The sequence below is a fragment of the Podarcis cretensis genome, assembly GCF_951804945.1.
Source record: "Podarcis cretensis genome assembly, chromosome: 10".
Lineage (NCBI taxonomy): Eukaryota > Metazoa > Chordata > Lepidosauria > Squamata > Lacertidae > Podarcis > Podarcis cretensis.
The window spans coordinates 6,064,147-6,078,196 of NC_137179.1; the positions used below are offsets into that span (position 1 = coordinate 6,064,147).

General features: G+C 47.3%; 1 protein-coding gene and 1 long non-coding RNA gene across 2 annotated transcripts in view; both read right to left on the bottom strand.

Annotated features, from left to right (window-relative positions):
* Nucleotides 1–14,050, bottom strand: part of LOC307225326 — a 325,653-nt gene continuing 311,603 nt past the window's right edge. Inside the window, exon 3 of the long non-coding RNA XR_013842888.1 lies at nt 1–123. This is a non-coding gene — a long non-coding RNA (uncharacterized lncRNA). The remainder of the gene's footprint in view (nt 124–14,050) is intronic.
* Nucleotides 4,573–13,919, bottom strand: ASB13 (ankyrin repeat and SOCS box containing 13). The gene is made up of 4 exons (XM_079992021.1): nt 13,724–13,919; nt 7,208–7,395; nt 6,530–6,622; nt 4,573–6,065 (listed from the first exon to the last, which is right to left on the bottom strand). Exons 1-4 carry the CDS (start codon nt 13,764–13,766, stop codon nt 5,892–5,894), a joined length of 498 nt encoding a protein of 165 aa, XP_079848147.1. The 5' UTR covers nt 13,767–13,919; the 3' UTR covers nt 4,573–5,891.

Here is a 14,050-nt window from a genome sequence, read left to right on the forward strand (position 1 = left end):
CAGGAGCAGGGACCGAGCAACAGGAGCTCATCCCGTCGCGGGGATTCGAACCGACGACCTTCTGATCGGCAAGTCCTAGGCTCTGTGGTTTAACCCACAGCGCCACCCGCATCCCTCCAACATCTTGTAAGAGGCCCCAAAGCCTGAGAAGCTTCTGCCTCGCTTAGGGAGGGAGGGGCGATGCTGCCATGCGTGTTGCAACACCACACCACCCCCGTATCACCCTGGCAAGCTGCTGCCTCTGGCCCTAACTGTTGCCCTACAAAAAAAAAAAAAAATGCACTGCTCGCCACTGCCGGTAGCCAGTGAGATGCCGTGATTTGAACCCAAGGCCTTCTTCATGCAGGTAGATGTTCTGCCACCAGTCAAAAATCCTGCTTCGAATGTATTGGAAGTGTAAGGAGAAGGAAGGCACATTCCACCACATGTGGTGGATGTGCGAGAGAACAAAAGCATTCTGGGAAATTATTTATAACGAGTTGAAAAAAAGGTTTAAAATAACGTTTGTGGAAAAACCAGAAGCCTTTTTACTAGGGACTTTCGGTGCAGAGATACCAAAGGAGCAGAAACAACTATATATGTACGCGACGACAGCAGCGCGGATACTACGGGCCCAGAGATGGAAAGAAGATTAAAGTCCTGACCAGAGAGGAATGGCTGATGAAGATGATGGAACTATGCCGAAATGGGGAAAATGACCGAGAACATCAGAAACCAGGATGGGAGAAATTTACAAATTATTTAGGAGAACACTGTAAACAACTAAAAGATTTGGCAGGATTTGAGTAACGCTTGTAATGTACTACAGTGGTACCTCAGGTTAAGTACTTAATTCGTTCCAGAGGTCCATACTTAACCTGAAACTGTTCTTAACCTGAAGCACCACTTTAGCTAATGGGGCCTCCTGCTGCTGCTGTGCCGCCGTAGCACGATTTCTGTTCTCATCCTGAAGCAAAGTTCTTAACCTGAAGCACTATTTCTGGGTTAGCGGAGTCTGTAACCTGAAGCGTATGTAACCTGAAGCGTATAACTCGAGGTACCACCGTATACGGTAAAAATGGATTACAGTGGATGCTCGGGTTGCGAACGTGATCCGTGCAGGAGGCACATTCACAACCCGCAGCGTCCGCAACCTGCAGCGGCGCGTCTGCCCATGCATGGGTTGCGATTCGGTGCTTCTGCGCATGTGCAAAGCACAATTTAGCGGTTCTGCGCATGCGTGACCGCCAAACCCCGGAAGTAACCCGTTCCGGTACTTCTGGGTTTCGGCGGTCCGCAGCCCGAAAAAATGCAACCTCAAGTGTCTGTAACCCGAGGTATGACTGTATTTTAAGATAAATGGAGAAAATATATGATGCAGTTGAAAAAGACTGAAAATGGAAACCATGGAAGGGTGGAAGTCTAAGGATTCAGGGAACATTTAGATGTTGATGATTATGTCTAACGTTTGAATTTAAATGTGTAGTGTAAAACTGAATAAAAAAAATATTTTTTTAAAAGAAATAAATCCATATCTGTATGGCATTTTCCTGCTTGACCCTTCCCCTCTGGTTACCGTATTTTTTGCTCTATAAGACTCACTTTTTCCCTCCTAAAAAGTAAGGGGAGATGTGTGTGCGTCTTATGGAGCGAATGGAGGCTGCGCAGCTATCCCAGAAGCCAGAACAGCAAGAGGGATCTCTGTTTTCGCTGCGCAGTGATCCCTCTTGCTGTTCTGCCTTCTGGGATTCAGAATATTTTTTTTATTGTTTTCCTCCTCCAAAAACTAGGTGCGTCTTATGGTCTGATGCGTCTTATAGAGCGAAAAATACGGTAATTTTTTTGTTTTTGGAGAAGGATTGCTTCCCTGTCTTCCTCTTTGAAGGATGCCTGGGGTACGTGGACTGGGGGAGATCCGCCTCGGCTATACATCCAGACTGCAGATAACGCAGGAGCAAAAACACCTCTCTTGCCCTTCCCCATTAAATGTGAGCTGTGGAACCAAACGCTTCACCCCTCTCCGTTTTTTTTGAGATTTCCGCTGTGGCGCACAGCACCCAGCCTCCGTGTTGTCTTTGGACCACGGTGGCGACTTTGGAATGAAGACGCAAACCGTGATCCAGTTTCCCTTCCTCCTTGCGGGCCAAAGTCAACAAATTGTCCAGGCAGGAACCGGCAAAATGCAGAATCAGGAGGAATTGTTAGCGGAGAGACGGGTCAGCCCCAAAGCTGCATCTGGTAATGTCTGGATTGCAGAAGTCTTGAGTCAACTGAGATAGCTCAGCTGGGAGAGCACAAGATTCGTACTCTCAGGGTTGGGGGTTTGAGCCCCATGTTGGGCAAAAGATTCCTGCATTGCTGCGGGTTAAGCTATGGTTTTCCTAGTAGTGATGTATGGAAGTGAGAGCTGGACCATAAAGAAGGCTGATTGCTGAAGAATGGATGCTTTTGAATTCTGGTGCTGGAGGAGACTCTAGAGAGTCCCATGGACTGCAAGAAGATCAAACCTCTCCATTCTGAAGGAAACCAGCCCTGAGTGCTCACTGGAAGGACAGATCCTGAAGCTGAGGCTCCAAGACTTTGGCCACCTCATGAGAAGAGAAGACTCCCTGGAAAAGACCCTGATGTTGGAAAAGATGGAGGGCACAAGGAGAAGGGGAGGACAGAGGACGAGATGGTGGGACAGTGTTCTCGAAGCTACCAACATGAGTTTGACCAAACTGCGGGAGGCAGTGGAAGACAGGCGGGCCTGGCGTGCTCTGGTCCAGGGGGTCACGAAGAGTCGGACACCAGTAAACGATTAAACAACAACAGACTAAATGACCCTTGTGGTTTTTTCTACCTCCATGATTATGCCGTGAGGTACTCTTGCCTTTTTCTTTCCTTAATAATAATAATATATATATTTTTTATATCCCGCCCTCCCCAGCTGAAGCCGGGCTCAGAGCGGCTAACAACAGTAAAAATAACACCGTTTACATAAAATCACAATCAATTAATTGAAATACATTCTAAAATCAATTCATTCTAAAATCAATTCAGAGTCAAATTAATGGCAACCATTGGGCTGGAGTTCTATGAGGATTACCGAAGGGGGGGGGGGTCAGGTTGCGCCCTGGCCAAAGGCCTGGTGGAACAGCTCCGTCTTGCAGGCCCTGCGGAAAGATGTCAAGTCCCGCACTGCCCTAGTCTCTTGTGACAGAGCGTTCCACCAGATTGGGGCCACAGCCGAAAAGGCCCTGGCGCTGGTTGAGGCCAGCCTAACCTCTCTGTGGCCCGGGATCTGCAAGATGTTTTTGTTTGAAGACCGCAAGGTCCTCTGTGGGACGTACCAGGAGAGGCGGTCCCGTAGGTACGAGCGTCCTAGGCTGTATAGGGCTTTAAAGGTTAAAACTAGCACCTTGAACCTGATCCTGTACTCCACTGGCAGCCAGTGCAGCTGGAAAAGCACCGGGTGACAGAGGACCCCGTAAGGAGTCTCACCCGCTGCACCCGCTGGAGTTTCTGGGTCAGTCTCAAGGGTAGCCCCGTGTAGAGTGAGTTACAATAATCTTCTCTCCAGCTCAAGGGTTCTCGGCATAGCTGTCAACTTTCCCCTTTTCTTGCGAGGAATCCTATTCGGAATAAGTGAACTTCCCTTAAAAAAAGGGAAACGTTGACAGCTATGGTTCTCGGTCCTCCTCCATCCAATTTTGGCTTCAGGTGCACATTGTTCCTGGGTCTTCTCTCCAGGAAAGGCAAATCCCACTTCTCACACCAATGTTGCATAACTCAGACACCATCCCCGCTCTCTGCTGAGCGGTTGCAAGATCCCAGGGGGGTTCCAGGCACTCACTCCGGTTTTGTGCTCCTTTGGGAGAACTGAAGACGGAGCAGAGACTGTGGTAGTTTTAAGAAATGATTTATTCACCTTCAGTCTGCATGGAAGGGAGCCCAGATATTACAGTACGGTCATTCCAAGAGGCACTGTTCCCCACACATCAAAGCAGCCCTGGAGTCTAAGGCATCTCTGCCGATCATAGCTGTCAACGTTTCCCTTTTTTAAAGGGAAATTCCCTTATTCCGAATAGGATTCCTCGCAAGAAAAGGGAAAAGTTGACAGCTATGCTCCCGATCACAAGAGTTGGGAAGGGACAGATAATCCCAGCACCTCCCACAGGTAAGAAGGGTGTGTGTAGATACTAAGCTATTGTTCCAAAGGCAAAATATACCGTATTTTTCCATCTATAAGATGTCCCCTCCATGTATAAGGCGCCCCCTATTTGGGGGGACTCCGATTTAAGAAAATGGGGGGAGATGTATCCGTGTATAAGATGCCCCCAAATTTTGGACATTATTTTTAAGGGGGGGAAACCTAGTCTTATACACGGAAAAATATGGTATATCCATTGCCCCACCCACTTTTACCTCTAGTCCCACCTGCCTACGATTGGCGTGTGGCCCTTAGAAGATGGCCCAGCAAGAAACATGGCCACATGGCCCTCAGGCTGAGCGACGGTTCCCCACTCTTGGCTCAATGTATAGATTCAGGTCAGACCAAAGAAAACGTCCACATGAGAAGGGACATTGCACAGAGCGAACATAAACCCAAGCTGCATTATTAGAAGAATTGAGGTTTATTTGTGTCTCGTTAAGACAGAGGACATTCCACAGAATCCATTGACGAGGTAGTCACCAAAGGATATACTCCTTGTCTCCTACGACTGGGTTGTCTCTGAAAGATGCCCATCTCCAGGGGAAAAGTCTGAGACCAGCAGCCATCACGCAACAACAATACAGGGCCTTTTCTGTGGTGGCTCCCCATTTGTGAAATGCTCTTCCCAGGGAGGTCTCGCCTGGCTCCATCATTACACACCTCCTTTTTAAACCTGGGCTTTTGGGCCCGAACTGGAAAAGTTTCAAGATTGATGTTTTATCGTGTTTTTAATATTCTCTTGGGAGCCGCCCAGAGTGGCTGGGGAAGCCGAACCAGATGGGCGGGGTATAAATCATAATTTGTTGTTGTTGTTGTTATTCAGCTGCTCCAGAGGGGTGGACCCAAACAAGTGCATGGTGCTGACCTTTAAAGGCCTAAATGGCCTCGGTCCAGTAGTCCTGAAGGAGCGTCTCCACCCGCATCGTTCTGTCCAGATGCTGAGGTCCAGCTCCGAGGGCCTTCTGGCAGTTCCCTCACTGTGAGAAACAAAGCTACAGGGACCCAGGCAGAGGGCCTTCTCAGTAGTGGCACCCGCCCTGTGGAATGCCCTCCCATCAGATGTCAAGGAAATAAACAACTACCTGACATTTAGAAGACATCTGAAGGCAGCCCTGTTTAGGGAAGTTTTTAATGTGTGATATTTTCATGTATTTTTAATCTTTGTTGGAAGCTGCCCAGAGTGGCTGGGGAAACCCAGCCAGATGGGCAGGGTACAAATAATAAATTATTATTATTATTATTATTATTGAAAATGATGGTGCCAGGAGAGCCTTCCCTCCGCAGCACCCTTGACGCTGGGATTTGAGAGTCCATCAACGTCTGGAGGGTGCCAGCGATCCCCGTTTCTGACCCACAAAAATGAACTCTGCTTCATAGTTCGCACCCATTGTGAAGCAAGGACGAGAGTCTCTCCACTCGCACCCGCAATTGGAGCCTTGTGATAATAACACCGGGCAGATTTGCTGCAGGGATGACTGGCGGCTGTGCAAAATATCTTGCGTGCTCAGAAAAGAAAAAGCAACTCAACACAAACCACTGTTAGGGGAACAGCCGGACAACGCGTCAGACTTTAAACTACGGAAGTCTCATAAATAGTATTTACACCCGTTAAAGCCGTTTTCTTTCGGTTTTTTGTCTGAGATTGGCAGGACCGCCAGAGATTCCTAGTGCGAGATTCACTCGGCGCTGTCCTCCAGCGGCCCCTCTGCGTTAATTATCACTGGTAGGAGAGGAATCTGATTAATCTGGCAGGGATGTGGAGCTGAGAAATCTTCTCCAAGGCTGGCTGACCGACGGCGCGTCTCAGGCTGAGTCGGCAGAGCTGGGACAAGCTCAGAGGTGTTTCTGGAGTGGGAATGAGGGAAGAAAACGCAATCGTCACTTCAGAGCTCTACAAACCCATTGGGACGAATAAGGATGGAAAGATCAGTCAATTCTGAGTTCTCTCCGCTTCTAGTTCTTCCACTCTTAAATTCCATTCTCCATATATCTGCAGCAATTTGCGATTTTTTAAAAAGCAAAAATAAAGCTTACGGAAATCATTTTGCATTTTAGTGCAAATCTCTCCCAAGAAACACATTTTCGACTGCAGCTTTTAATGATGCATAGATTCCTGCAAGCAATTCCTCCTTTTTTGTACTTTTTATGCACTCCCCCGCTTGCACACCGAACGCATGCATATTTTGTAAAAGATATGGAGAAATGCAACACAAAATTCAGATATACAGTGGACGTCTGGGTTGCAAACATGATCCTGTTCGCAACCCACAGCGTCTGCAACCCGCGTCTGCGCATGCACGGGTTGCGATTCAGCGTTTCTGCGCATGCGCAAAGAGCGATTTAGAGCGATTTTGCCCCGTGCGAGAGCAAGACTTTCACGCAGTCGATGCTCCCAGAGGCGCAGGCATCGCACAGAGGGGTGCTGCCGTCTATGTTCCGGGCGTCCACCTGCGAGATCGTAGCAAAATCACAGAATGGTCAAGTTGGAAGGGGAACCCCAGCGGTCATCTAGCCAAACCCCCTGTGACGCAGGAATCTTTTTGGCCCAACGTGAGGTTCAAACCCACAACCAGGGTGGATAAAAATCAATGGTTTTTTTAAAAAAGAAAAATTACCGTATTTTTTGCTCTATAAGACTCACTTTTTCCCTCCTAAAAGGTAAGGGGAAATGTGTGTGCGTCTTATGGAGCGAATGCAGGCTGCGCAGCTATCCCAGAAGCCAGAACAGCAAGAGGGATTCAGAATATTTTTTTTTCTTGTTTTCCTCCTCCAAAAACTAGGTGCGTCTTGTGGTCTGCGTCTTATAGAGCAAAAAATACGGTAAATATTCAGGCCAATACAGTATTATTATTATTATTATTATTATTATTATTATTATTATTATTATCATTTTTATATTGCCCTTATCCGTAGATCCCAGGGTGGTTCACAACATAAAATTACAACATGAAAAGCTAATAATACAAATAAGAACAAATATGACCCAAAAATCCCCCATTTTTGCATCTGGTGGAAGTTCCCTGAGCTACAAACCTGGGCTCCCGCAGCTAGGAGCATTTGCACGCACTGTGTCTGTCCGCGCAGGCTAGCTTCGTGCAACGGCGTGATGGAATCGTACGTGACCAGGTTGACGCAGGCGCCGTTGGCAATGAGCTCTTGCAATTGGAGGATCTCCCCTCTCCTGGCCGCCTCGTGGACCGGCGTCCTGTCTACCCAAAACCCTGCTGCAAAGGCAAGGTTGTGGAAAGAAAGAATAACATTTACAGCCTGTAAAGCTTTGAAAGAGAATATGATGAAAATGATGTATAGATGGTATATTACAGGCAGTGAAGGTCCTGTGTGCGTGTCTGGAGGCGGTTGGAGGATGGATGGCGGCTAACAGATTGAGGTTGAATCCTGACAAGACAGAAGTACTGTTTTGGGGGGACAGGGGGCGGGCGGGTGTGGAGGACTCCCTGGTCCTGAATGGGGTAACTGTGCCCCTGAAGGACCAGGTGCGCAGCCTGGGAGTCATTTTGGACTCACAGCTGTCCATGGAGGCGCAGGTCAATTCTGTGTCCAGGGCACTGTCTACCAGTTCCATCTGGTAGGCAGGATGAGACCCTACCTGCCTGCAGACTGACTCGCCAGAGTGGTGCATGCTCTAGTTATCTCCCGCTTGGACTACTGCAATGCGCTCTACGTGGGGCTACCTTTGAAGGTGACCTGGAAACTACAACTAATCCAGAATGTGGCAGCTAGACTGGTGACAGGGAGCGGCCACCAAGACCATATAACACCAGTCTTGAAAAACCTACACTGGCTCCCAGTACGTTTCGGAGCACAATTCAAAGTGTTGGTCTGACCTTTAAAGCCCTAAACCACCTTGGTCCAGTAGACCTGAAGGAGCGTCTCCACCCCCATCATTCAGCCCGGACACTGAGGTCCAGCTCTGAGGGCCTTCTGGCGGTTCCCTCCCTGCGAGAAGTGAGGTTACAGGGAATCAGGCCTTCTCGGTGGTGGCGCCCGCCCTATGGAACACCCTCCCAGCAGATGTCAAGGCAATAAACAACTATTTTACTTTTGAAAGACAACTGAAGGCGGCCCTGTTTAGGGAAGTTTTTAATGTATGACGCTGTTTTTTTTTAATATTCGATTGGAAGCCACCCATAGTGGCTGGGGAAACCGAGCCAGATGGGTGGGGTATAAAAAATAAATTATTATTATATTATTATTATTATTTCCTGGGAACGGGGTGTTGAAACAGCGAGAGAGCAAAGAAGAAGTGTTGCAAGAAAAGACAGAAGCTCAAGGCTGCACGGATTCTAGGAAAACTATTTTGGTCCTTTGAAATCAAGAGAGGGTCACATTCAAGGTATCATCCGCCAGTCCATACCTTGCAAATGTCCCGGTTTTCCAGGGACAGTCCCAGAATGACAGGAGCCATCCCAGTTTCGGATTTGATCCCGCAATCTCCTGCCTTTCCTTTTTTCCTCCCCTCCGCCTCTTGGAGAACAATTAAAAGTGGAGTTGCAAAAACAGAGTTCTGTTTCTACTGAAAATAAAATCCCTGCTCCTAATGAAGGAAATGGCAAAACTGACAGACTAAGAAGGCCTTCCTGTAATTTTGAAGGAAAATGTCACCTAAAAAAAATGAATTGCAATGCTTCCACAGTGGGCCATTTCCTAGGAAACGCAGGGAATGTTTATTCCTTTATTGTACACTGTCTACTCAGAAGTAATCCCCACAGTATTCAGTGGAGCTTACTCCCAGGTAACTGGGTAAAGGCTGGACAGCCTTACACTGCAATCAGAAGCATTTTTACTCAGAATTATGTCCCACTGAGTTTAATAGGATTTACTCTCTGCTATGTTCCTGGTTATTCTCAGTTTCCACCATCATTATTATATTCTGCCTTTTTCTTTGTAGTTTACAGCTGTAGTTTTCTTTCCTTCCATTTATCTGTTGAAGGTATTGTACATCATCCCTTCCTTTGCACATTTTAAAAATATATATGTTGGAAGCCACACAGAGTGACTGCTGGGACAACCCAGTCAGATAGGCAGGGTATAAATAATAAATTTATTATTATTATTATTGAATAGGATGTTCCCTATTTTCATTGGAGAAATGTTGGAGGGTATGTAAATGATGATTTAGGATATTTCTTAATTTCTCATATATGGAAGTTGATACTTGGCGGAAATGTTTTTTAAAAAGGAATTGTAGGAAAACTCTTGAAAACGTGTTAAAATAATGACCATTTAACACTTGGGCATATTGCTTAAAAGGTGAATCCTTCTTGTGTCAGTGAACCCAAATACCCAAATACGTAAACAGGTTTACACTGGAGCTATTGGGTGAGTAATATATAACGTGCTATTGCAAAAGTAATGTTTAACACGCAAAAAAGCAAAAAAATCAGTAAACGATTAACAACGGATTCCTCTAGATTTTGCTTAGAAGTGAAGTGTGATTTAGGGATGCTGCGTACGAATCTTTGACCCTAACAGCACCCATTGGACTCACTCCATGAGGATTCTTGCGGTGCCCTTAACTCCAGGAAGGGCAAAGGGTATGAGAAAGTTAGCCAGGGAAATTCAATGTTTCCCAGCTTTGGTCGCCTATCTGGCATGGGAGAAACCCAGGCCTCGATCCCACCCAAGTTAAGCACTTGAGCAACCAGACCTATGCACGTTTACTCAGAAGTAAGGACATGGACGGCGCTGTGGGTTAAACCACAGAGCCTAGGGCTTGCTGATCAGAAGGTAGGCGGTTTGAATCCCCGCGACAGGGTGAGCTCCCGTTTCTCGGTCCCTGCTCCTGCCCACCTAGCAGTTTGAAAGCACACCAGCGCAAGTAGATAAGTAGGTACCGCTCCGGCAGAAAGGTAAACGGTGTTTCTGTGCGCTGCTCTGGTTTGCCAGAAGTGGCTTAGTCATGCTGGCCACATGACCCGGAAGCGGTACGCCGGCTCCCTCGGCCAATAAAGCGAGATGAGCGCCGCAACCCCAGAGTCGGCCACAACTGCACCTAACGGTCAGGGATCCCTTTACCCTTAAGCTCTGCTGTGCTCAATAGGCTTAATTCACTCAAGTGCTTACGATACTATTTTATCCTCTTGTGCGTTTTATATTTGGCTTCCTTTAGTAACGTTTTCTTTCAAGGCAATTTTTGGGGGTGAACTTTACTGCGTTAAATGCCCCTTCTGCAGCCTGACTCCCTTTGAAAAACGTTTTGAAATTTTAAACCTGTGACACCCCTGTCAATTACGTTGTTTCGAAGGCAGACTTTATACAGTGGTGCCTCGCAAGACGAAATTAATTCGTTCCGCGAGTCTCTTCGTCTTGCGGTTTTTTCGTCTTGCGAAGCACGGCTATTAGCGGCTTAGCGGATTAGCGCTATTAGCGGCTTAGTGGCTATTAGTGGCTTAGCGGCTATTAGCGGCTTAGAAAAAGGAAAAAAAAAAGGGGGGAAAGGGGAAAAAGGGGGGAAAGGGGAAAAAGGGGGGGAAGGGGAAAAAGGGGGGGAAAGGGGAAAAAGGGGGGGGAGGAAAAAAAAGGGGGGGCGAAGCAAGCCCATAGGGAAATTCGTCTTGCGAAGCACCTCAAAAGACGGAAAACTCTTTCGTCTAGCGATATTTTTCGTCTTGCGAGGCATTCGTCTTGCGGGGCACCACTGTATCTGACTTTCTTCTGCAATGTTTTATTCTGGGTCGTTTTACTTTTTTTTAGTTTTCGTGGGCTGAGAACCGCTTTGACGGTTTTCCTTGAAAATATAAATACAGGAACGAAATGAATCATTAGAAGCCCCAACGATTTCTGCAGAGCTGGACAGTATTGACCAAAGGACAGCATATGTCTATTAAATAGGAAAAGAAATTGCACAACCACACAAGTATATACACAAATATATGTACATACATACACAGACCTATTTCTATTCCTTCTGTTTCAGTGTATCTGAAGAAGTGTGCATGCACACGAAAGCTCATACCAAGAACTAACTTAGTTGGTCTTTAAGGTGCTACTGGAAGGAATTTTTTATTTTGTTTTGACTATGGCAGACCAACACAGCTACCTATCTGTAACTGGATCTATTCCTTCCTGTCCCCCATCGCTGGTTTCCAGAGCTTAAAAACCAAGGACTGTTTGATTTCTTGAATACCCTTTACCTAGATCTACGCTTGTGTAACATTACTTTAAGCAACTAAAACTTTCCATTGTAGCTTCTTAGAACCTGAGTCCGGAACTTAGTAACAGTTGTTGGGCATAGATTTCTCCGCTTGTGGGACTCCTAACGTCTCATAAGCTTGTTTCAATGGTCAGTTGGGAAAATATTTAACTCATTAGATGATCTAAGCCGGTGAGAAATGAAATCTCAGCTAATTCACCGGTTCAGTGACAACTGGGCTGCAAACATACACGTCCCTTCGGAGATGTATTTAAGCCAGGCTCCTCGGAGTGCAGCAAAACCAGTCACAGAAATTTGACTGCCGGTTAGCTCCTGTATTGCTTTGCATTTGTAGACTTAAATTTTTTTGTGTGAGAGGTACTGAATTTCTTCTGTGTTTCTCGAAGCATTGCTTTTTGCCATCTTTTCAATTTACTGGTGTGTTCCACGTGTCTGGTATGCCCCATGGAGAACCTTAAGGTCCACAAATGACAACACTTTGGAGGTCCCAGGTGGCAAGGTGGTTAGATTGGTCTCAACTAGGGCCAGGGCCTTTTCATTGCTGGCCCCAATCTGGTGGAACGCTCTGTCACAAGAGACTAGGGCCCTGCGGGACTTGACATCTTTTCACAGGCTGCAAGACAGAGCTGTTCCGCCTGGCCTTTGGTTTGGACTCAGTCTGACCCTTATGTTTCCCTCCCCTTATGGTTTCGATCTATGGGCTGCTTTTAAAATGAGGCTGCATTTTAAATTGCATTTTAACCTGTATTTTAAATTGGTCCCCCCCCCCCAATTATGTTTTTTACTGTAATTTTACTGGCGTTAGCTGCCCTGAGCCCAGCTCTGGCCGGGCAGGGTGGGGTATAAATAAAATTATTTATTATTATTATTATTTCACATATTGCACGTGGGTGGCGCTGTGGGTTAAACCACAGAGCCTAGGGCTTACTGATCAGAAGGTCGACGGTTCGATTCCCCGCGACGGGGTGAGCTCCCGTTGCTCGGTCCCTGCTCCTGCCCACCTAGCAGTTCAAAAGTACGCCAAAAAGTGCAAGGGCTACAAGGGAAGGACCGCAAGCGCTTCTCCCATAGATTTGTAGTGGTAAACTAGCATGGATGGTCTGATCTGCGGGTTTATTTGGGCACTATTCCCCCCCCTTCCTCCCGCCCCGCCTGATGGAACTGAGAGCTGCAGATGGAGCACGAGAGAACAGATACAGAACTGCAGCAGCATCTTCGTAGCTGCTTGTAGTTATTTAATTGCAGTGTTTCATCGGCTGGCAGCAACCTCTGGAAACAAAGGGCCAAAAACCGGCGCTGCTCTCCAAAATTACCTGGTCCCTTTTAACTGGTTGACTAAAATCCCTTATTTTCAAGGCTGCTGGTCCCTTATTTTCTTTTTTTTTCAAATAAATTTTTATTAAGATTTTAAAGGTTACAGAAAAAAAATAAAAAGAGAACAATTGAATAAAGGAAGAAAAAACAGTACATATAATAAGAAAAAACCTCATCAAAAAGTAGAAGAAAGAGAAAAAAGAGGTAAAAAACAAGTCAAACCTTTAACTCACTTACTTACATTCACTTATTTCCTAGACTTCCTCACGCCTCCCATTTTTGTATTCTAATTCAATTAGATATTCCAGCAAATCCTTCCAACTTTGTTTTTATCCTAATAATTTATCTTAAAAAGTAAAGGGACCCCTGCCCGTACGGGCCAGTCTTGACAGACTCTGGGGTTGTGCGCCCATCTCACTCAAGAGGCCGGGGGCCAGCGCTGTCCAGAGACACTTCCGGGTCACGTGGCCAGCGTGACATCGCTGCTCTGGCGAGCCAGAGCCGCACACGGAAACGCCGTTTACCTTCCCGCTGGTAAGCGGTCCCTATTTATCTACTTGCACCCGGAGGTGCTTTCGAACTGCTAGGTTGGCAGGCGCTGGGACCGAGCAGCGGGAGCGCACCCCGCCGCAGGGATTCGAACCGCCAACCTTTCGATCGGCAAGCCCTAGGCGCTGAGGCTTTAACCCACAGCGCCACCTGCGTAATTTATCTTAACATACTATAATTCCCCTCGTTATATTCTAATTCATATAAAAACTTCCACAAATTTTTCATCTTATTTTTATCCTTGGTCCCTTATTTTCAAGGCTGCTGGTCCCTTATTTTCAAATCTGTAAGTTGACAGCTATGTGCCCAGCTCGCAAAGGGTTAGCAACATGAGAAGGCGAAGTCCCAGTGGTACCCAGCTGCTTCTGATGGAGAGGGGATGGGAGGGGGGGACCAGCTTCTCCCCTCCCCATCCAGGCTCCCCCAAAACATGCCCCCCTCCCTCCCAACATTTCCAGCCCCCCCACCCCTTCCTCCTTCAGCCCCCACCCCGCTCCCCAACTCCCACTCACCAATCTCGCCCAGCACCGAGCTGCTAGCCATGGTCCTCTCCATACTTGCTCAGCCCAAAACTACAACTCCCAGCAGCACCCAGAAAGGAGGAGGAGGAGGAGGAGGGAGGCGGGAGGAGGAGGAGGAGGAGGAGCTCCCCGGCACTCCTGGGTCCCTCTTTTCTGTTGTTTATGATGGCGCTCCTGCGACATGGGGGGGGGGGGGATCCAACGTCAGCCGGGAGAGCTGTCGCAAAGGATGCTGGGAGTTGTAGTTCCGCGCGCAGCTCCCGGGACGCCGGTCCTTATGTAATACTGCAGGGGGGGGGGAATGGTATTTTTGCAAGC

Coding starts and splice junctions, on each gene's coding strand:
- ASB13 (XM_079992021.1), bottom strand. CDS start 13,766: ATGGAGAGGACCATGGCTAGCAGCTCGGTGCTGGGCGAGATTG. Junction 7,396..13,723: donor CTCGGTGCTGGGCGAGATTG/GTGAGTGGGAGT, acceptor CCTTTGCAGCAG/GGTTTTGGGTAGACAGGACG. Junction 6,623..7,207: donor TCCTAGCTGCGGGAGCCCAG/GTTTGTAGCTCA, acceptor ACGATCTCGCAG/GTGGACGCCCGGAACATAGA.